The sequence below is a fragment of the Micrasema longulum genome, unplaced genomic scaffold, assembly GCF_059751315.1.
Source record: "Micrasema longulum isolate JH-2025_06_02 unplaced genomic scaffold, ASM5975131v1 h1tg000076l, whole genome shotgun sequence".
Classification (NCBI taxonomy): domain Eukaryota; kingdom Metazoa; phylum Arthropoda; class Insecta; order Trichoptera; family Brachycentridae; genus Micrasema; species Micrasema longulum.
In genome coordinates, this window is record NW_028277283.1 from 854,928 (window position 1) to 879,968 (window position 25,041).

At 31.7% G+C, this 25,041-nt stretch overlaps 2 protein-coding genes across 4 annotated transcripts in view; both read left to right on the plus strand.

Annotated features, from left to right (window-relative positions):
* Positions 1-22,285, plus strand: part of SH3PX1 (sorting nexin 33-like protein SH3PX1) — a 188,954-nt gene extending 166,669 nt beyond the window's left edge. The window contains exons 1-2 of one of the 3 annotated variants that reach the window (XM_088233009.1): positions 19,181-19,200; positions 20,494-22,285. In XM_088233009.1, coding sequence (XP_088089135.1) covers positions 20,512-22,212 — 1,701 coding nt within the window. In that variant the 5' untranslated portion in view covers positions 19,181-19,200; positions 20,494-20,511 and the 3' untranslated portion in view covers positions 22,213-22,285. Of the gene's footprint in view, positions 1-19,180; positions 19,201-19,544; positions 19,641-20,493 lie in introns of those variants that run through there. The other 2 variants (XM_088232997.1, XM_088233002.1) reach the window with 2 other exon arrangements.
* Positions 1-25,041, plus strand: part of LOC148284927 (CD151 antigen-like) — a 486,275-nt gene that overhangs the window by 166,684 nt on the left and 294,550 nt on the right. The gene's annotated exons all lie outside the window — the stretch shown is intronic.

A 25,041-nucleotide genomic window follows, 5' to 3' on the forward strand; every position in this document is an offset into this window, starting at 1 on the left:
AATAAAAATATTAATATTAGAAATTCATTATTTTGTTCGTCGATACTACCCAATAAAACACTTTTGAGGTTCTCTGTTATAATTATTATCCTGAAACAATGTGCGTTAGATAATTTTAAAAACGGTTTTTTTATATATTTTAATTTGGTCTTACAATAATAAAAATTATGGGTAAGATACACAAAGTTAAATGATAATTAGATTTAAGTTAATATTAGGATTAACAAATTGCAACAGGGATGGAGAAAACGTTAAAGAAGGGAATATGGAAGTCAAGGCATTTACAGGGCTTATGACCTGTCATTGGCTGTTTTAAGTGTCCACTTTACACATTGTGTAACATTCACCATTCTGCCCATATTTGAACATATATATTCCTTCGATTGTTTCATCTGTTGATGTTTGTGAAGTTATATTTGTTAAGTATAATCTTACCTCCTACCTATTTTGCCTATGTTTAAACATCCATATTTCTTCAATTCTTCCATTTGTTGATTTTAGTGAAGTTAAAGAGCTGAAACCTTTATTGTAGTGAAGAGATTCATCTGACTGATTTTTTTCACATACTAGGCAACGCCTGAAAACAATTTTCCAATTTTAAAACTTCTTCTTGGACCAGTAGGTTTTATTACAATATTTGAGTTTGTCTACAAACATTGGGACAAACTCAAATATTGTAAACTTATAATATTATAAATCAAACACTGATTTGAGTCTAACGAATGACATTCGTTTGAAAATACCCCAACAAGGCGAAACAATTGTCACGAAATTTTTGTTTTTATATTTGTAACAATAAAATAAAGGGTTAAGTAGACTCAAATCAGGGTTTGATTTCTAATATTATGAGTTGAAATATGGAGTTCTACAAAATAAACACCAAATCAATCAATCAATCAATCAAATATTGTAATTAATATTAGAACATTAAATATTATAACACATAAATGTCCTAATATTAACTTGAATCTAATTATCATTTAACTTAGTACATATATTAACCATTAATATTTCTAAACTATGCACACTGAAAACTTACCTTTTACGAAAGTATTAAGGTGGTAATGAAAAAGATTTCAAAGAAGAAAAAAAAACTATTTTGTGTTGAACCAGAAGATTTGTTCCTTTATCATAACATAATATTATCCAAGCTAGTATAAATAAACATCTCCACCAACAAGCTACTGACAGTGGCTTGGTTGGATTTTAGTTACTTGTAAAACAAAAAATATTAAATGATTGAAATGTTAAAAGTGTAAAAATGTACATCAATTTTATTAAAAAAAAATAATAAAAAAGTATGCAGTGAACGAACCGATATGAACTGTTATATATAAACTAAGTACATGCGCTTCGTATCCTCATACCTGGAAGGAGTAGTTTTTATTTACTCCCTGGTAAATTATTTTAGAAGGTTCTTTTGTAGCTTTTGTACAACTTCTTGTTTTATTAAACGAGTCGCATGTTATGAGATAAAAGTAGTATTCTCCACGCAACAAAGAGGATGCACGGTTTTTAGTAATATATTATTTCTTCCTTATTTATTATGATTTACGTGTGCGTGTGCGTGTAGAAGTGTGGAATGTTTGCATATTATTTATCGCCGAAGTTTCGCGTACCCTAAACTCCAGACGGGGTCCCAAGTGTGCGTTCCCTGTTCCTACAGATGTTCATTCACGCTTAGTTTTTACTTATATATTACAACAAACAATCCAAAAATCAGCATGTGGGCGCTTTGAGCAAAGTTTACCTTTGGAATTGGACTTCAAAGCCTACATTATGACCTAACCAGTCGTGACAAAATGTTTGCCAATCCTACTACTACTACCATCACGCCATTTCCCCGTAGGGGTAGGCAGAGAGAATGGACCGCCACACACGTCTATCCTGGCATACAATCCTAGCCTCTTCCACATTCATACATCTTGTCATACATGCCCTTCGGTTCTGTCTGCTTTTGACATGACCAGACTTAAGATTTTGGTTTATCTGATCATGCCACGTCTTCCTTGGTCGTTGAACGTTGCCGTTCATTTTTGCCATATACACTTGTTTTACCATTCTCTCGTCGTCCATTCGTTCTACGTGACCAAACCATCTCAGAGACCCTTTCTTAATCTTATCAATTATACTTGTCTCAGATTTACACTCTCGCCTGATTTCATCATTCGTAACCCTGTCATACATTGATTTCCCACACATTCGTCTAAGAGGTCGCATTTCAACCGCGTTTACTCGGCTTTCATCCTTCCTCTGCCAGTTCCATGTTTCACTTCCATACATAAGTGTTGGGACTGAAACTCCGTTGTGCACTGCCAGTTTAGCTTCGATTGACATATTTTTATTAGAAATTACTGTGCTTAGTGCTCCGTTCATTTTGTTGCCCGCATTCACTCTTCTTTCAACATCTTTTTCTACTCTTCCATCTCTTGAAAACATGCTTCTCAGATACACAAATTCTTCTACTTGCTCAAGACATTCGTTGTTTACATTTATTATGCAGTCAGTAACCTCACTATCCCTTTCAAATACCATCACTTTTGACTTACTTTCGTTCATCGCCAATTCGCTCTCCAGGCATACATCATACATTCTAGAGACTATTTGATGCAAATCAGCCTCGCTGCTTGCTAACAGAACTGCATCGTCAGCATACAACAAGCAGCTTACTGAAAAATTATCCATTTTTGCTCCAATACCCATACATTCTATCTCTTTCATACAGTTGTCCATGTATAGAAATCCTGGGCACTTATTTAAAAGATAAACCGAACGATTTGTCTATCCTTTAAAACTATTTGTCTTTTGTTATACATATTTGATTTACAATTGAACGTAGTTATGCAGGAAGCAGCCAGCCATAGTAAAGTGAAACTGACATAACAGCACTTTTTTGAAAATAGTAAATAATCCAGTCTACACAAAAGTTGGAATGTTTTTGACTTTGACAAATGATAATCAATGAACACATTAGTTTTTTTTATACTACAAACAAGAATCTAATTATGCAATTGACCAGTTTAAATTATTTTTAAAGTACCGTAAAATTTTTCCAGTGTTGTGGGTGTTTTCAGCTAATTGAGAAATGCTGTTTTTGTGAACGACACTATTTTTAGAAGGTCAATTTTACAGTTTTTTGTCTGTTTTTAACAGAACATAGAATTGACCTTACTGCACCTGATAACACCAACATATCATTTTTTTAAATTGTGGACTGGCTTCTTTCTGCATAACTACATTTAATTGAACGTAGTTATTGGCGTTATCGGATGAGATTAATTCAATATCTATGTTCTTCTAAATAACAGCTAAGTCGTTTTTATACAAAAAACTGAATAATCACCTTCTGAAAATACGAGTAGCTTAGAACACAAAAAGGCTCGACACCCACAGCACTAGAAAAGTCTTACAGTACCTATAGATGCTGATGGGAAGAATAATGTCTAAAGAAACCTAGTTCTCTTAAATAAATTTAAGTGGACAAACGCGTGTTTTAATTTTATAAATTCAATAATTTAAAAATACCTGCAATAAAAAAAAACGTTCTAATACAGAATGTCACCTTATACATTCAAAGTCTGAATGAGGTATCCTTCAACATTAGATCTGGCTGTTTTCTGCTAAATGCATATTTTAGGTTGTGTGGTCACTCAGACTTTTAATTAAATTATTTTTAAAGTTAATATAACAAATCAATTAGTAATTCTTTACAATTAATTACTTTAATATAAAAACAAAATAATTTGTTTAATGTATAATGAAACAAAATACATTATAGTTTTTATTTCTTTTTACTGGATTTTTGGCAATGCTAAAATAATATTCACTGACATTCAATACATTTTTCGAAATAATATTTCTACAGAAAGTGCACTCCTGCCGGAAAGAAGAGCAGAGTTTGACATTTGCAAAAACAATTCTATATTTGAAAATGAATTATTCAAAGTTTTGGAATTCAACCATGAACAAGTACCTAAGTACCTACTTACAAATAATAAATTACACCATCTTCTTTACGTGTTTCCGAACGGTTTTTACACGCTTTTGGGACGCAATCAGGCATTTAGATTTCGAATTAAATTGCAAGCTCATTTCAAAACCCGGCTGGAGGTTAAATAATGTGTATTGGGAATTACTGAGCGTTTGGGCGTGAGTTAAGCGTAATATTTTTAGAGGGCTCAGGGTGCGTTTATTTGTATTAATAGGTAAATGAATTGGTTTAAAAAAACAGAACCTGTTTTTATGGTATCATAAATTTATTAAAAAGCAATATTTTTATCTTAAGGGGAAACGGGGTTTGACTTTTCTTCATTCAAACGTATTCCTATATTTTTTCCCTGAATTATTGCCTTAGAGCAGTGATTTTTTACGCACTTTAGATATTTACTATTGGCATGTTCCCATTGTTTTGTTTTTTTGATAAATTTTTTTTTTATGGTAACTAGAACCATCCAAAAACCCGTAAAAATGACCAGTTTTATCCGCTGTCTTTGGACGCACGGTATACAAATATGAAAACTATTTTAAAAAAACGCTACTAAAAGGAACGAAAAAAAAATTTTCATTTTCATACTATGTCTAAAAAAAAATAAAGAAAACGGTTGCTTTGTGGTGCGGAAAACGGGACAACGAAACGTCGATTTTGTCTATTATAGTTAAGCAACTTTTAAGGTACGAAATGCACAGTATCGGAGAGGCACATGCAAGACAGTGACAGAAAAACAATGTTTAAATGCCCATTGATCAAAATTTTATGTCACCGCATATTCTCAAAATTAATGTTATCCGAAACAAAACTAATAATGTATTCGTGTACATATCTTATTTGAACTAGATACAATTATTGATATTATACTTTTGATTGTTTCCATTCAATCTCTAGAGTCAATCTAAGAGTTTATATTTAAATGTAACAATAGCAAAGCATTGCCGGGTCCAGCTCGTCTTTTATAAAGGTGAGTACTTAAAAAAACTTTTTCTTAGACAACTTTATGATGCCGTCTATCTTTTCTTGGCTTTGTATATTACCTTTAAAATTTTATTTTACCTTCCACGAAGCATCAGATAATAAATTACCCAAGCAATTTACTCCAGCGTAATCTGTGTTCCTGGTATTTTAGAAGATGTTTCATCACTGTCGCTGATTTCCATTTAATTTGCTACTATTTGATATTTGTCACATCTACATGTTATTAATTTAGTCAGCTTGTCGGAATTTCGGACACTGTCGCATCAGTAACTCAATGGTATTAGATTTAATTGAATTATCCCACGATATCAAATTTTGTCCGACAAATAATTGGACACGATTACTCATTGGTATTACGCACATATATACATACATACTCTTGTTATTTGAATAACACTTTGTATTGTATTTAATTAAAACCTGTTTTTTCATGTTAAGTTCAGTGCCAAAATACGGCGTTTATTAATTTAAAAAATTAAGGACGAGTACATTCTAGCTATACAAAATAAAATAATAAACGTGTTTGACATGTAAAATTATAACAAAATATTCCTAGCAGCTTTACTTAATACAAAAATACCTGTTCTAAAGCTACATACATTATGTATGCATTTTAAGAATATATTATAATACTAAGAATATTAGTCAATTTTTCTTGCAATAAAAATAAAGAATTACCTATGCTTTTTTTCTGGCATAACGTTGTATAAAATTCCCTTTAAAATTATTTTATTTTAAGTGTTTCAATTTATAACAATTTTTTTCATAAATATTACATTTGTCGTATCATATATAATATTCTCAAAAATAATAATAATAATAAGAATAATTATTGGTATTACTGTGATATTTATTTAAAAGCTTTTCTATAAATCAAATTACGCATTATTTCTAAAAAAACGTTATTTTTATTAATCATACAAAATATTGGTAGTTTAAAATGTTAAATTCTAAGAAAAAGTTCCCCTACATACACTAACACGATTCAAGTCAATAAAATGTTTTTACAAAAATAAAACATTTTTTATTTTTATTTAATGCACATAATACACAATTTTAATACAACAATTATAATTTATTTTTATATGTCCTGAATTGTTAGAAAATTCCGTGTGAAGTCGGGATTATCCAATACTAAAATCAATATATTTATAAATATTATGACACATTAATATACAAAATACACAATAAAAAATTATACATGCCAAGAAATACAATACAGCTCAGCTATTTAATAATACATGGTGCAGCAAAGTTAAAATCATGTATCTAAAATTTAATTTATTTCTTTGAATTCAATTTAGTAATTAATTTTATAATAAAATAATAATAGTAATACATTCATACGGTACAATATATAATTCAATGAGCAGATTGATGAATAATTTTATGTTTCAATTAGAAATAGTGAAAATACGTATTTGCAAAATTATTAAGCATCACTATTAAGTTTATTTAAAGACTACATGTAAAAAATAATGCCGGGGTTTAACATTACTTGTAATCATCAACTGTAATTTAGAAGATTTTCTTAAACTATTAAATACATATAATTTTTTTTTAAATTTGTTATCGTTTTGCTTATGTTTTAGCTTTTTAACAAATACCTACTAATAAAAAAATATTTGCTTACCTAAAACAAAACTTTTTTTATGTACCACAAAAATACTACAATACCTAAACTTCAACTGTCTTGAGGCTAATATTATCGAAAAAAAAAATTTTTGTTCATTTTTCCCATGATCTGTAGGCCACAGAACATATTTTCCGCATAGAGCCGTTTTGAATTTCTTAAAATTAAGAAATCGAGCCACTTTGACAAATCATACATTCGAATAATCAAAATATGATTTTAATGAATCACGACTTGCCTATTTGTAGCATGAAGGAATATACAAACATGTGTTTTAGTGGGTAAATTTTATAACGTTGATTTTGAATTTACCCATTTGTTGTAATTACTCCACGAAATTTATCTACGTGTTATTAGAAATACCTACGTGCTGTGATAACAATGTTATGATGTGCCTATACATTAAATATTAATATTTAAGGGCACATAATTTTAGCGGCCGCACATAAGTAATACTAATATTATATAAGCGACTTGCGGACCCGACAGACGTTGTCCTGTCCGAACGTTGGCGATGGAGATGGAGATGTTTGTGATTAAATCCCAAATCTAACAATTGTTCATTTTGAAATATTGAATTCAAGTAAGTATCTTAGTACTTGTTTATGGTTGAATTCCAAAACATAAAATAAATATTTTTTCAAATATGGCATTCTTTTTGCCAACGTCAAACTCCGGTCTTCTCACCAACAGAGTGGTAAAATTAATTCTTTGTTTTTTTACAATAAATTTGTCTTACATTTTTAGGTTTAAGTAAAATATTTTGTCATTATTACTTCCGACGTTTTATTTTTAATTTTAATAGTTATAATTTATCATTAATATAATATTAAGTTTGTTAATATTTTGATTATTTTGTTGTAATTTTTCTAGTTATTAAGTTCTATCTTCCTTCTAATTTTACAGTAAGTTTCTATTTTCTGTTAAATAGGCACTATCAGGTTTTGGTGGGTTTTTCTGTTAGTGCCTATTTCAATTTATGTTGAAATTTTTATTGGTTTGGATATGTGTTTATTATTACAATTGATATTTTGATGTTATTCTTGTACTTATATTTTTCTTGTCTTTTGTTTGTATCTTTATTGTTATTCCTGTCTTTTTATGTTTTTCTTATGTTTATAAATGTAACTTGTTTTTTAGCGATGTTATCAAGTTTTGGTAGTAGGCCCTAATTAAGAAAAAAAAAAAAAAAAACAGAGTGGTGTACTAATGTAGGAATACGATTTTTAAAAATGTATTAAATTTAATATTATTTTAGTATTATCAAAAATCCTGAATAAAGAAATAAATGGGTAGAAATTATAAGGAACTTAAGGAAAGAATTTGATTGAGATCCCCAAAACCAAATGCTGTTTGTATACATTCAAAATCAAACTTTTTTACACACAAAAAACCAACATCTTTCCATTTTTTTGTAAATGCATTCTCCTCGAATGCAACCCTGTAGATCGATGAATAAAACATTTATGCTCCTTACATCTCTTTTAGATATTATATTGAAGATTTCAATAGCTACGAACACGCATAACTCAAAGATCTATGTTTCCCTGAAAACCGCACGTAAATCGGTTAAGCCGTTTAGGAGCTCAGTGACATCACACGTACAGAGGAATTATATATTTTAAGATATCGCTGAATTTGAAGGAAAGGTGAAACAATGAAACACCTATATATTTGAAATAATACAAATTTTTGAATATCGCGTTGTGTTTTTTAAAGATTTAATGGCTTCATTTAAGATTTCGAGAACGTTGGCGTCTTACAAAAAGAATTAAAATTTTGTTACCTCATTTAAATAATACAAATTCCTGTGTACTTTATGAAAGCCATAAAATTTAAAAGTTTTTTCACATTTTTCGAGTGAGAAATTTTAATTTAGTTACTAAATTACCAGAAAAGGGTTTCGTCGTATTTACAAATCTCCAACTCCAGTATAACGCTATTTTATAGTTACGGTTGCCTCAAAACAATAAACTATTATATTCAAATATGACCCGGGATTTGCAATTTAAAATGACGGCGTTCATGATATTGGTAATTGTTTTTCTTCAAGGGTCGTTAACATGTGGACAATACAATAGATTTGAAAATATTATCTTAATAATATCCGTGAACAACCTCGACGGCGCAGGACAGAACGCTGGGACAATACGAAAATTAGGTCGCAGTTCACACGTGAGCGCATCGAAAATGAATAGACGACGGTTTTATTACTTATTATCAGCAAATTCATCAAAAATATTATTAATTTTATACCAAGATGTAATTAAATAATAAAAATACTTGTTTTCTGCCGCCATTTTCGGTAAAAAAAATTTTGGGAGCCACGCGCGATGGTGGTGGTAATCATTGTTCCGCGAAGATAGCCTGCCCATCTATCTCGGTGGCGATGTCTCGGGACAATGTTTTGTCTTACAAATTGCTATTTACACGAAAAAATTTTTTGAGTCCTGGGACATGGCAATATTGTGTTGTCCTAGTGTAAACGGCTTTTAAGATTGGTAGAAAAGTCATAGACACGCGTGTTATTTTTTACCGCGATCTGTCATGAAGGTTATTTGAGGCAGCTGTGTAAACAAGTCCATCTTTATTGTGTTTTACGAATTTTGCTTAGTTTTATTCAAAAAGATCAACGCAAATCTGTCACTGAAGTGAACTTTCTATTGAGGATACTACCGTTCAGTGCATCATTAACGGTTACAAGATGTGAGTGTATAATTATGACTTGGAACAAGATGACAATCTTCGGAATGGCACGTACCAACTGAACCAAAACCCAATAAACCACACTAAAGTCGCTAAAAAATCAAAGTGATGTTGACTGTTATCTTCGATTATTTATTTATTTATTTATTTTATTTTATTTGGGATTTTCACAGCTATTACATAAACAAAATAATTAGAAAAATCTTAACAATACTAAAGCCAATTAAAAAAATCCACTGTAAATATAATGACACATAATATATAAGAAAATAAGTTTAGTAATTGTATTTGTGTGACGTTTGTATTCATGTGTATGTGAATGTGTGTATGCGTGAATGAATGAGGGAGAGGATACATGGCGTGTGGGAATGAATGAGGAGAGGGTGCGTGTGTATGGGTGGTATCATGGTGTTATGTACTCGAAGTTCCTTCTAACAGGCCTGACGGTCTACGAAGAATACTATTTTGTCGTATTGAAGTATTCGAGGGAGAATGTTAGTCGAAAAAGACCAGATTCATGGAAAAAAAAACTTTTGATTTTTGCATCTTGATAATGCACCATCTCACTTATCTACGTACGCGATTATTTGACCAAATACAACGCAAAAGTTGTTTCCTATGCACATTGTTCACCTAATTTGGCTCCGTGTGGCTTTTTCTTGTTCCCTAAACTCAAATTATTATTTCGGGGAAAGCACTTTGAGGCGATTGAGGTGATAAAAGAAAATTCGTCAAAAAAAAGTGAGTTAAAAGCCATTCTGAAATCGGCATACGAGAAGTGCTGTGAATATCATAAAAAATCGTTGGCATATGTGTATTGTCTCTAATGGTGATTACTTTGAAGGGGATTATATAAATCTGTATGAATAATTGAGCTAAAGGCAGTTTTTTTTTACAAATGTTGACATATTTGAACACAAGGTATGTGGGTATATTTATGAATGAACTTAATGATGATGCTTTATAATCTGTAAACATGTATTTTATTATTATTTAAGTTATATAATTTATATAGACCCATTTTTGTCAGTCACCTCAAGGGCGCTATACAATAAATACATTTCCCGGCACGTCTTGCAGCTACTGAGGACATGGACGATTGGGATTCTAGTTCCTCGTTTCCAATTATGAAATATTTGAACTATAGTAGATAGAAGCTATATTACAGCACGTCTTGCAGCTACAAAGAGCATGGGCGGTTTTAATTTGACAATGAAGAGTATTTTAATGATATGAATATAAATATTTAAAAAAAATTAAAAAACGTTTTTCAAAATAGGAGTTAGATTATAACAAGTCTTGCAGCTACTGAACGCATGGACTGTACAAATTCTAGAGCCATTTACAAAATTTAAGTATTTAATGGTTACAATATTTGAGTTTGTCCAAATGTTTGTAGACAAAAGACTGGATTTCACCCCCTAGGGAGTCATTAAGATTATCAAATAACAACAGGGATGGAGAATACCTTAAATAAGGGAATATGAAAGTCTAGGCATTTATAGGGCTTATGACCTGTCATTGGTTGGTTTAAGTGGCCACTTTACACACTGTGTAACATTCACCATTTCGCCTATGCTTGAACATCCATATTTCTTCAATCTTTCATTTGTTGATTTTTTATTTTATTTTATGGTTGATAACATTTACATATTGAAGCATGATTACTAATCATATTGCAGCTACAAAGAGCATGGACGAGTGGAATTCTAGCAACTTAAAATTGTATCACATTCGTCTACGAGATCGCATTTCAACGCGTGGTACAGTCCAAAACAAAAATAAAAAAACTCTTTTCCTTTAAATGTCTTCTTATCAAATACCGGTTTTTAGCGTTATCGTCTTTACCTTCTTTTTAGGCGTCTAGCTAATTTAGCATTTGCTAAGTCCCGTGCTGAGAGATGTTTTTTTACGAATATGTTACAGGGGTAAATTCATTTCTTTATAATACGTACAGGTACAATTGAAATTAAATACAGCTAAATGTTAGGCATTGAGTATTAAATGATACTTAAGAAATCAAAAGTTTTTAATGTGAGGCAGTTGTTTATAATGCCCCTGTTTAAAGATGTCCATGATAAGAAACCTCTAAAACTAAATACAGTCCAAAAGAACCAGAGTCTAAACTAAACTAAACTAAACTTAGTCTTGCGGTTTCTTAAACGAAGACAATTTTTGTCCGAGGACACTCAAGCATTATAGGACCTCTATGCTTTAATAAGCTACCTCAAGAAATTACTCATTCTTCCATAAATAAATTCCCAGTTAAAGTAAGAGAGTGGCTCCTCAGAATCGGAAGAAGTCAGCTGGATAAGGTCTTAAGAATAAAGATTTAATGGTGCCCTTAATAATGCATGTTTATTTTTCATTCATTATATTGAAAAAATATTTTTATAATCGGTAATTTACTAATTTAAAAAAAAAATCTTTCGTTCTAGTTTTGAAATTCCGACTGTTAGTTGCCAATTTATAAAAAAATATTTATTCATTTTATTTTATTTATTAATTTGTCATTTTTTTTTTTATTCATCATTTTATTTTTTCTTACATTTGTTTTGAATTTTGTAACGTTTTCGTTAAAGTTTTTAGTATTTTTTTTTATAATTTCTTCATGTTTATTGCAATTATAATGTATATTTTGTAAGTAGATAATATATATATCTTTAGAACAGGTATTTTTTTATCTAGTGAAGCTGCTAGGATTATTTTCTTGCAATATTTACATGGCAAATACTTATTTTGTTTTATTTTGTATTGCAAGTATATGCTTTAATTTTTTTGCCAATAAACGCTGTATTTTGGCACTGAACTTAACTAATACGTCTCCAGTCCTTCAGATTCTTAACTAAGTTGAGGGCAGCGTTGAATGAGGACCCCGTTAATTCTATTATTTGGTGGGTAAATTTTGTAGGACACCATCCCTTTGTTCGCTTATCCTTAACGTAATTTTTATAAGAATATTGTTTGAATATTATCTCAATACTACTTACCTTTAAGCGGAGCCTATACAGTTAGATGCATTGGTAAAATTTCGCAAAAGTTAAAATTAAAATTGTATAGTATTGTTCGTCTGTTGTATTTTAACGAACGTCATCCCTGCTCCAAGTTTATCTCGCTACTATAAAATAAATGGTTTTCATGTTAAAAATAATTTAAAACATCGCATCCAGCCGTTTTCATACCAATTTCCATAGAAAATAGCGGTTTTTACGATCCGAAATATTCTCAAAGTTTAACTGAATCACAGTGGAAATTGAATTACTTTGATTTGGTTATAATGCATTTAGAATATTATTTAACTTATTTTGTCTGGAGTTATGAAATGACTTTGTAATGAAATGTCTGCAATAGGCACAAAGATGTATATTGAAAAGGCATTTTCCTGTGTTTTTACGCGAAGTTCATTCATTTATTTCTCATGGGATTAAGAAAATTTCAATACGAGATTTCAATCAATGCACATTTACCTAACTATCCGTAAAGATATAACAATGCAATCATCAGTAATATTGATTCTAACTTGGTTATCGTGAAGTCATGTTTCTGTGACCTGACCCTTAATAGAAGTTTTCAACGGAACACCACTAAAACAAAAAAAATGGTCTTGAAAATAGTAAAATCAACTGCAATGAGTATGAGATCTAAAGTTCTAAAGGGTAAAAGTTGTTCATGGACACGTTAGTTTTCAGCATTTTACGAAGGAAAAATCATTGTGAAAACAATGGAAACATTTTGTAAAACGGAAAAACTTTTCGAATAACTGTTCAGCATGTAAAAAAGATATTCCATAGTTTCATTTCAGAATGTACCCACAGTAATTTAATATATCCTGTTTCAAAAACGCGAAAATTGTTTTATTTTTGTCAATATAAAATATTAGATTTTTTGTATTATATTGTAAATAAAATTGAGCGTTTGACATCAACTTTTCAGTAAAAAATGTACCGTAAAGTAAAAAACTTATTTGTTATTACAAATATGCGTAAATTATGAAAAAAATATAAGACGGTAGTTAAGATTTTTTCTTCTAAATACACAAGTATAAGATTATTATTACGTTTTATACAATAATAAATATATTAGTCATTTGCTTTTATATATCTGCATATACTATGCAATTAGCTAATAACATAATAATGCACGTATACAAAAAAAGGGTGAAAAACCAATTTTAAAGATGAGGACTTTTTTCATTTGATTAGTTCTTCACTTTGTTAGTAAAATAATTGAATAAGGTGAGAGAGTACAATAGAGAAGCAATATCACTAATGGCCTACGTTGTACAGCCTCACAAACAAGAGCCTTCTAGTTTACTAAAGGTAAATGAAGACTATAGGTAATTAGAGAGAGTTCACGGGTTTCCTTACTTCACAACACCTTGGCCATTAGCCTAATTATTAAAGTTTCACGTTTCTAGAAAGATTGTAAACTGCAGACAACTTGCACAACCTTTTTTCTAACTAAACTCTAACCTTGACCTGGAAATCACAAAAAATATTAAAGATTAAAAATAAAAACTGTAAAGTCTTCATTTTTTATTTATTTATTACATTTATGGCCCAAGCCAATTAAACGTAGTTATGCAGAAAGCAGCCAGCTATAGAAAAGTGAAACTGAGATAATAGTACTTTTGTGAAAAGAGTGAATAATCAAATCAACGCAACAGATGGAATGTTTTTCACTTTGACAAGTGATTAATAATACACACATTCGTTTTTTTTCAACACAAAAAAGAATTTAATGATGTATTTGACTAGTTTTAATGATTTTTAAAGTCTGGCTGACTACACAACCTAAGATGTGCATTATACCGAAAATGGTTCTAGAAAAACTAAGATATATTCTGTGTCATTATGTATTAAACATATTATTCAATATTTATATTTTGTACTTAATTGTGAAGAATCACTTAATTATTTTGTTATAATAACTTTTGAAAATAATTTCATCATGTGTTGGACTCTTGATACATTTTTAAGTCTGGCTGACCACACAGACTAAAATATATATTAAGAAATTACAACAGGGATGGAGAATACCTTAAATAAGGGAATATGGAAGTCAAGGCATTTACAGGGCTCATGACCTGTCATTGGCTGGTTTAAGTGGCCACTTTAGACACTGTGTACCATTCTATTTGGCTAAAGCTATTTGGAATTGTGAAGGAGCAGTATATATATATATATATATGACATTATATTTTTCTTTGGTTGTTTTCGGTAGTGAAAATAGATAACACAAGCTACCTCGACGGCGTCTATTTCGTTAATGGATCCATCACGCCTTCGAGCGATCCAACCGCTTAACGTGATTTCATCGCGGTTGGGCGCCATAGCGGTCAGCCGCTAAAGCTAGGGTTTCCTAGGACAGCGGTGCCCGTATTTTAACGGCCGTAGTGAACGGTGATGCAGTGGACAGCCGTCGTAACGGTGACTAGAGTGTGGTTTCCTAGGAAAACGGTGTTATCAACACCATTTAATACCGTTTCCCCAGGAAACCACTCTTTATTCGACGTTACGACGGCTGTCCACTGCATCAACGTTCACTACGGCCGTTAAAATACGGGCACCGCTCTCCTAGGAAACCCTAGCTTAAAGCAACCGCTTTAGGCGGCTGGCCGCTCAAACGAACCGCCTAGGCAACCAACCACTAGTGCGTGACGAGTCTTAGGTTATCTTAGGCTACAAATTTAAAATGAATAAAAATATTTTTAATTCATGCGCACGTTTAATGTGAACTATTTTTATAGTTGGGAAAATTTCACACATAAATACTCATACACACTACACACCCTCTCACATCTACCCTTTCCATACTTGTTTATGTTTACTGTATATTTGAGGAAATCTGTCATTGGTTATATTTTATGTTTTTTCCTTTATACTATTTGTATTTGCTGTATTACTGTTGATATCCTAAATGAATGAAATAAAATAAAATAACATTTTGGACGAACTCGTTTTAGTTGGGGTTTTCATTTGCCCTGGGCTCGTACGACCTCTGGGTGTAAAAAAGGGAACCTAGCTTGATACAAAAACTATGAAATATGTCATTTTGAACTTGTCCAATCAGCTCAACGAGCCGTGGATTTGAAGTTCCAAGGGTCACCTTGCTATTCAGAGTAGTACACTAAATCATGGGCTTTTGAATTTCAAGTACCGCCTCAGCAAAAGGGGCGTAAAATCAGTAATGATTTCTGTGACCGTGAGAGTAAAACTTTACGCCTTTTAATCCGGAGCCTTGTCCGGTTCTGAATTCTGAATGAGCCCCCACATTGAATCACCAAATAAAAAATATAAAACCGTATCCAAAATATATTAGGTTTAAATAGTCTTTCATAGAGAAACAAATATTTCTCAAATTGTTGCGTTTTCTTGTTCAACACATTCAATCGATTTGAATATTTTATTTATTTACTTTATTATTGAATGTTAACAAAAATGGTACATATTTAAACAAAAAAAAGCTATTGAGCAGTGATTAGCCCGCCTCGTAGTTCATTTAACTAGGTTGGCGCATTCGTTTATTATGCTTGAGGTCCCAAGTTCGATGTGAAATGATATTGTCAACATATTACAACAGCGATGGAGAAGATATGAGACAAGGGAAAATTTTAGTCTGGTCATTTACGGGGCTTGAGATCTGTCATTGGCTGGTTCAAGTGGCAACTTTGTAATATTTATCATTCTGCCTATGTTTTAACATCCATATTTCTTCAATTATTCCATCTGTTGATGTTTAAAGAGCTGAAACTATTATTGATGCGGGTGAAATTCATGTGACTAAAAAATTGATCTCTATGTCTGTTGTAATAATCTTAATAACTACAAATATTTATACAAACTTAAAATGTTGCTCACATAATATTGATTCAAACGGTAGTTTTCCAATACTCCTTTATCCTTGGACACGAACCTGAAGCGCAATAATCATAATCTAATCTAATCTAATAACGTTATCACCGTGTAAATTTAGATACGCTGCATTTGGTACAGTAATACAGTGCCCTATGCACCAATGGGTGCGTAAACGAGATGATTATGGTATTATAGCCATCTATTAAAAAACACTCGTCCAGGGTCAAGTTTAGTTCTATTTCACACAAGGAACCGTATTCTCCATTCCACCGGGACACGGGAAACTAGTCACCTAGTTAAAGCCTCCATTAGCCCCCCAGGCTGAAATCACCTTCTGAAAGACGATATTATGATCGCTAATGACATCTGTCAACCCGAGAGGCACGTGTCCATCTTCAGCCTATCGAATTTCGTCTTCGTTCTGTATTTTTCTGCTGAGCATTAGAGTAACGCTTTGAAAATTAACCCTTGTAGTACCTTCCGATGGACGGACGAAAGGGCTCGGATGGCTCTCACCCCAAACGTCACGGCCATGTAATATACCCCACTCGGGTCGCTAATGGGGTGCCATTTGGTAATTTAATTTACTTAGCCTCCAATAGTATAAAAAACGAAATAAAGGACCACCTTCCAAACAAAACAAAAATATATTGCGTAGGTACGAATCGTAAATTTGTGGCTTTATTTAAATATATTCTATTTTTTACGAAAGTTCTTAATGATATGAAATCTTATTTCTTATATTCCTGTATTTGTCAATATTTAAATAGCAATTTTCATGAAACCAAATTTAATATTATACAACAAATCTTAGTGTTAATTTATTTAAAACTTCAAGTATAAAAAATATATGCACATTCCTGATTTTATTGCTAATCTTCCAGCCAGCAAAAAACAAACCGTTGGATATAAAAATTGGTCGAAATTTGTACGGAATTTTAAAAAAATATATAAATACATCAGAGTAATAATGCGTCAACCTATATAGAAGCCCTATCACTATGTTTCATAAAACGCAAGCGATGTTGGTTAGCAACAAATTGACGGCCATTTTGTTTTATTTTACAACATAGGCATAACGGATCTATTGGATGCCTTTGTCGTTGTGCTTGGCATTGTTTATAAATAACTTGGATATTTACGTTATAATAAATAAAAATCGACTACGGTGAATCGCAGTATGTTTGGTTGCTGCAGTAAGAGCGTCAAATGTGTTAAAGGAGTCAGTTTTCACAGGTAATTGATTTCGAATATTTTCTTATGATAAACATTGATTTTTGGCATTTATTGTCCCGACACGAGTATTATGTTTCTTAAAAACTTTCCTTATATCAACATATTTACGTGACGCAGTTGGTTAGACGTGAAACTGGCGTCGCGGGTTCGATTCCCGCCAATTGCAAGAAAAAATCAAAGAAAGATTTTATTCTCAATTGGTCTGGGTGTTGTTGTGTATTTTTCATTATCTCCTTCCATATCCTCTCTATCCCACCTGCTGACAAGCCTCTTAATAGAGGCTTAGCGGGTTATTCCTTTTAAAAAAAATTTAAAAAGATACTATTTTTTCTCAATTTAGGGGATAAATTTGTGAATTAAAGTATGTTTACTGTTGATAATTACAGTTGATTTCGGGCAATATGTCGGAGCCGCACTAGGCATTCATATAAAGTATGAGTCTTTATCAAGAAGAGTTCTATTCAAATTTTACTTGAAAATAGCAACGTTAACCTTGAAATCGCATCTAAAATGGCATGTCCAAATTTCAGGCCGCTACGACTCGCCGTTTTGGAGATGTGACGGAGAAACAAAAAAACTTCACAAACACAGGACTTTGGTTCCATGGAGTTGGGATTTATGTCTCAATGGTATACTGTAACATAAGTAAATTGTGAATAAAATGAATAAATAAATAAAAAAATAAACACACACGTGTATTTTCAATTTTACAAAATAAATATAGGCGAACTATAGAAAAAATAATTGGAATAACCCTGCAATAATAAATACACAGGTACATATTTAAGAATACTTACAATGCAAATTGATATCCATTTGGCAATTCTCGACCTGAGTACGGCCCATTGTTTTGCTGCTAACTGTAGCTAACTTAATACCCAATTGTCATATAATGGTTTTCCTACGTTTGGGCTTCTTAGCTTAGCGTATTATTACTCTGAGGTAAATACACACATTTATTTTCGAATTCGAGCCACGACTCACGGATCTGAAATCCAATGTTCGAACCCCACTCTACCACAGCTTGATACCCATTTTCTAATCATGAGTTATTTACACCTCGTTGAAAATGGCAAATATTTTTACAGGATAATAATTTAACTCCTTCAAAAAGGAATATACTCTAAGAATCTAATTTGATTAATTTCAGTAAAATAAATATTCTGAACTCGGTTCTCAAAAAATATTCCTTAATAATTAAGAAGAAAAAATATTTTCCCTTAATATTGTTTTCGTCGGTTACGATGTTTTGGCGATTGCGTCTCGATATTATAATACCTTCTCGTATAGGTATACTCATCTAAATGTAACAATCTTTTATAGACATTATTTATTTAGGTACCTACCCCACCGATTTTTTCATTCGTTTTTTATGTTAATAAACGTAAATTTAAAAAACGATTATAACAATCACATTAAAAAAATGTACATAATATCATAAAATGTTTAAATAAATAAATAAAATATCGATAAGGCGATATGCTTTCTGACAGTAGTACTTTGTGATTCATTTTTAATGATTTTTGTATAAACATTACTTACGCATACGCCTATAATGTTTATCAACGGAGATAAGGTGATTCAAATTAGTTGCAATTTGATATGAATTCAGATTGTATTCTACAAATCCTGAATGCAGTTGAAACTTTATTATTTTTAAATTATAGATAAATATATATCGAATACCTTCTTTATTATTTTTTATTTATCACACTAGCGTTACATACAAATATAACAATGCAAAGTGTAATCAAAATACTTGTGCTATATAATCTGTGATAAAAATTTCCCGAAAAAAGGTAAGTTTTTATGTAAAAATAATAAATATAAGATAAAAAAAATCACCCACAAATAATCTATGTTTGAATAATTGAAAAGTTTGTAGGTAGGTACTATACTCTTTTTATGAAAAGTTATTTGTCCATTGAAATAAATATATGAGTAAATTTTGTGCAAAAAAATATCATGTTCAAAGTTAGAACAGTAAGGTTAACAATATTACAACTAGAACTTCTAGTAAAAAATATTTGCACATGTTTTATAGATAGATAAAAATTAATTATTCATGCTGTCAACAACTACCAGAGTGAGGAGCGCAGATGGTGTCGAATGAAAGAGAAAATATATACACTAGCGCCTCTAGCGACGCAATGTAAAGTTAATCGTATCTGTCATTCCAATGGCCGCTTAGTGTGTCTGGTCCGTTATATTGTCATTTCTTTCAACTCAAATTTATCAGGTAAGCCTTACAAATGGTTTAACGTGAGTGGTAATATTCGATGTATATTTTTATAGATACTACACATTGGGGTGCCGTGTTTTAAATAAATTGTGCAGTGAAATTATGCCCTCAAGTGAGGTTATGGAGTGTCGGGATATGTTTTCCTGACGTCACTTAATACGGGCGTTTGTGCTTAATTGTGTTTAATTTGATCGAAAGTGTTTATATTTAACGAATGTAAAAACGTTTTTTTTGCATATTTTACAGTTAATTTAGTCAATAATATTGTCGACTTGCATAAACGTCAAAAACGAGTCATTGTCTCGAATGCAAACGCGACATTTCCTATGTTCGTTTTCGTTTGTACTGCAATTCGATGAGTAATCGTGTTGTCAAAAATGTTATCATCTAATACATTTTGGAACCCAGTTTATTAATTTTGTTGTAGGTAACCTTTTTCTATAAATTTGATTGATTTTTCTACTGTTAAAAAGCAAAGCTCTTTAAATTTTGTAATCTCTATAGATTTATAAAAATCAAATGAATTTCTGAGAAGTGTTTCATATGATAAACAAATATAACTGAACTGAGTATGATCCTTTGAGTTAATTGCTCATTTCCACATATGAAACATTATAGTAAGTAATATCAGCTGTCTGTCATTCAACTGTCAAATTAAACTGTGTGTCAATAACCTCCTATTTGAAAATTTTATGTTTACATCCATTCGTTAGATTTATGTGTTCAACAGAATATTATTACTTACAAAATTTAAAATTTAATGAAGAATTTAAATATGTAAGGTTCGGTAAGATTCTTTAAAATTCAAATCCGAGGCAGTTAAGTATTGCATTGTTTTATTTTATTTTAGGTGGTCTTCGAGAATAGCATGTCATACCAGGTGCGTGCATTATACGACTTCAACGGAGAACCGGGCACCGCAGAGCTGTCCATCTCTGCTGGAGATATCCTCACAGTTAAACGTTTGGACGTGGGAGAAGGATGGTGGGAAGGGAGCAACGATCAAGGTCAAACTGGTCTCTTCCCTGCGGCCTACGTCGAGCGCGTGCCCGCCACCCCCGGCGCGCCCCCCGAGCGGCCACCGCCCGTGCTGCCCGGCAACAGGTACGATCAGACAGCCGACGAGTGGGGGGAGGGGGCGCCGGACCCGAACTACGCCAGGACAGATGGAGACGCCTGGGAAGACGACTGGGATGACGACACCTACTCCGAGATCGGTCCGCATGGTCAGCCAGTAGCCGGTGGGGCCCCTAAACCCCCGAGCGCTGCTAACACCCCTGAAGCCCCGAGCTACCCGCTTCCCGGAATGCCTGTTAATGACTTTAATAACGATGATAATGTCTCCAATTACGGTGGTCCACAGTCCGCCGGCGTAACAAAGAAAAATCTTAACAGGTTCTCTACCTTTGTGAAAAGTGGTGGGGAAAGTTACATTCTTGGAACGCTCAATGTGGTTGTGTCAGATGCGGACAAGGTATTTGTATTGCAGGATGAGGATGGTTATACTTGGTCTCCTATCACTCACGCCTACAGTGTCGTAGTAGCGTCACCGAAGAAGGAAACTAAGTTCAAGGGTATAAAAAGTTTTATTGCCTATCAGCTCACTCCTTCTTTTAATAATATTCAAGTATCTCGACGTTACAAGCACTTTGATTGGCTCCATGAACGATTAACTGACAAATTTTGCTTAATTCCAATACCACCATTGCCCGATAAACAAATATCCGGGAGATACGAAGAGCAGTTCATCGAACATCGCCGAGTGCAGCTGCAAGAATTTGTTGACTGGGTTTGTCGACATCCTGTTCTCTCACGTTGTGATGTTTGGCAGCACTTTCTTACATGTACCGATGAAAAACGATGGAAAGCTGGAAAGCGGCAAGCGGAAAAGGATCAGTTGGTTGGAGCGAACTACTGTATTACCATATTTCCCCCGGAAAGAGCTCTATTGCAGTCGCAAGTAGAGCAGCAAACAGATCAGTGTGCCAACTTCATTCATAGCATGGATTCAGCAGTTAAAAATTTAATGGCAACTTGTTCCGACCAGTCTAAAAAACATCAAGGCCCTTACAAAAGAGAGTATCAAAAAATTGGAGAGTCATTTTATAATTTAGGTAATGCACTAGGATTGGATGAGGGCACGATTATATCTACATCTAAATTAACGGGAGCCATAAAGCGTACTGGAGGAGCGTACATCGATATTGGTAGATTGTTCGAGGAACAACCTAAACATGACTGGGAACCTTTAAGTGATAAACTTCACATTCACAAAGGCATCATTGGTGCCTTTCCCGATGTACTTGCCGTTCAACGTGGAGCTGTTCAGAAAAGAAAAGAATGCGAGAGACAAGTATCTGACCACAAAATGGAGGTTGTGCAGTTAAATGAAGTTATTAGAAGAACAGATGTCGTATCGTACGCTTTACTTGCCGAAATCAACCACTTTAAAGCTGAGAGGACGACGGACTTAAAGGCAGCAATGCAAGTTTACCTTAAGGAACAAATTTCATTTTATCAGAAGATTGTCGATAAACTAAAAAATACACTTAAAGAGTTTGATGATTGAAAACCAAAAATGTATTTTTGAACCAAAAACTTTTGATCGCCAGTAGAGATTGTTCCGCCTCTCAAAAGAAAAACAATGTGATGTTTACTGTTATTTTTAAGTCTCGCAGTCATTCGTTTTTATCACATTATGAGTTGAGAATATTCCAATCGATCCAATTATTTTAAGAATTTTTTTTGTTTTTTCCAAATCATTTTGGTATATATAATATTTTTATTACTTGAGTTTTATGTGACATTTTTAACGTCTTCCAATTTTGTTCAATGAGTAATGCATAATACTATGTTTAATATTTTAAAGTATTAAATTATGTTATTATGAACTTTTTAGACTTGATAAATGAACTTACGCTTACAGTACCATCAATTTATATTAATTACTATAGCAGTGTTTAGAACTGTTATCCTTTGGTATTAATCACATATTTTAAGTGTAATAATTTGCAATATAGGTACATACATTTAGAAAGTTTAATTTAATTTGACTTTTTTTAAATCAAATTTTCTGTACATAGTAATACATATTTACATAAAATTCTATTCATGTAATATATACATGGCATTAAGTGTATTTTTTTTAAACACATAGTAGTCATTTTATAGAGGAAATATATTTATTCTCAAATTGAAGGGGAGTGAAAAGTTATTTTATTAATTGTTACTTCATTTTGAATCATTCCGCACTGATAAATAATCAACTATGAAATTGTATATTAGCATTGTGTTTTATAATTTACTTGTGGAATTTGTATTTGGAATGGTCAATCCAAAACATCGATAAAATGCAACTTTATTGTTTTTAGCAACTGTGCCTGTACTGCTCGGATTTTTAACACACAGTGTACAGTACAAAATATTTTTCTATATGCATAAGAGACAATCTTTTTATATCTCTACTTTCATATATTATATATGTACATTTATAATAATATAGTCATCAGCACTAAATATTTTTTGTGTTTATTTATTATGTTCCCGTCCTTCCTATTTCATTTGTATTAATCAGTGAAAACATCAGAGTAATACTGCGCTACAGCTGTAGAAATGTCATTTCGCTCTATTGCATAGAACAAAAGCGTTGCAAATTTTGGTTTAGTTTTAGGTTTAACAACAGATGTGTAATTGACGGTTTCATCATTTCGCTGTGCTTGCGATTCTTGACCTGAGTACTATGACCCAGCGATTTGCTGTATGCTCTAAGTAACTTTGTGATTAATAATCCTGGTGGCTCTACAGCGTGAACAAAAACTTCTTCTTTAAATGACAATCTTTTAATTATTGTAATGGTTTCAAATCGACTAGACCTTATTTATTATATTTTTATTTTCAGGTGAATATTTTACACAGATCCTAAAATATTTCAATACTTAACTGTTTTTAAAAACTTGTTTTATATTAGATACTGCTCTAAACTCTAATTAATAACATATATTAATTTATTCGATTCAATGCTCACATGTTTTGAACTGAACATATACTGATCTAATCCACTTCGTCCGAACTTCCACCACATTAGATCTCGGGTTCAATTCCTGCCAAGGTTGGCATAAAATATTAAATTAAAATATACTTTTCACAACAATATTCTAGTTCCTCAGACTAGCATCTACGGCAAAAGACTGATACTGGAGCATTGGTTTTATAACAAGATTTTTTTCTAAAATTCTTCTTAGTTGGTATCCCTCTATTTTTATTATTGTTTATAATGGAAAAAAATGAATAAATCAATAAAAATAAAAAAAGCCTTAAAAATTAATATGAACTTTAAGTAACATTTCATTAATTTAATATCAACATTTGTCAATTAATTTTTTTTGAAATGTTTCGAGGCTTTTCATTTCTTTTATTTTTTTAGGTAACTTATTCTACAATTTTAAACCGTTGTGCAATGAGTTTTGATACTCTGTTTTTCACCTTTTAATAATATTATGTTTTTCAAACTGTTGTTTTTTTTTTCTTGGCATATGTATGGTGTTCTTGATTTAATTTTTTTCAATTTTTTATTTGGTTAAATTAAGTTTCAATTATTTTATGAATTTAAATTGCAACATTATATTTGAATATCTATGCTGGCACTACACATATTTTTTTATGCATTATGATTTACCAAAATCTGTCATTTGAGTTGGTCTAAATCACTTTGTATTTAAGCTTTTCCTCACTAAGCATTTAAAAATTACACATGATCCGAACGGGGTACCAAACGACCCCAGCGCCTACTTGTATATAGCGTCACTAAAATAAAAAGTTGGAAGTGTTTTATTTTACTCACATATTTTTCACATCTTTTACTCGTTCGTATATTTTATTAATTTGCCGAATGCTAATGAACATAAAGTGAAATCGACCCTTATATTATTTACATCTTTTTTTGTTTTAATATTAAACTATTTGAAAACAAAAACAGGAAAATGCTTCTTGCTGTTATTTTCACGATTGTAAAAAACATAGGGCAAATAGCTTTAATAATACTCGAGTTATCGAAATAAAATCGTTCTATGGAGGATTCGAATCCCCCTCTTCGGTCCGGCTAGGTTAAACAAGCTAGAGTAGTTACTACTTTTGGACGAGAGGGTAAGAATATGGTATTCTTAAACAAATATACGCAATTTTTTTGTAATACTCGTACTAATACTGTTCGTATATGTATTTGTATGAATAAATAAATAAAAAATAAATGTAAGCCGAAAATACATTTTGAATTATAAGTCTTAAATCAAAATCTACAGACGGAGAAGTCCAATTTAAGAGTGTGAATATTTAGATTTATTTATTTACATACATAAGTTTATTGTACATTGTTTGAGACATAAGTCCCAACTTCATGGGA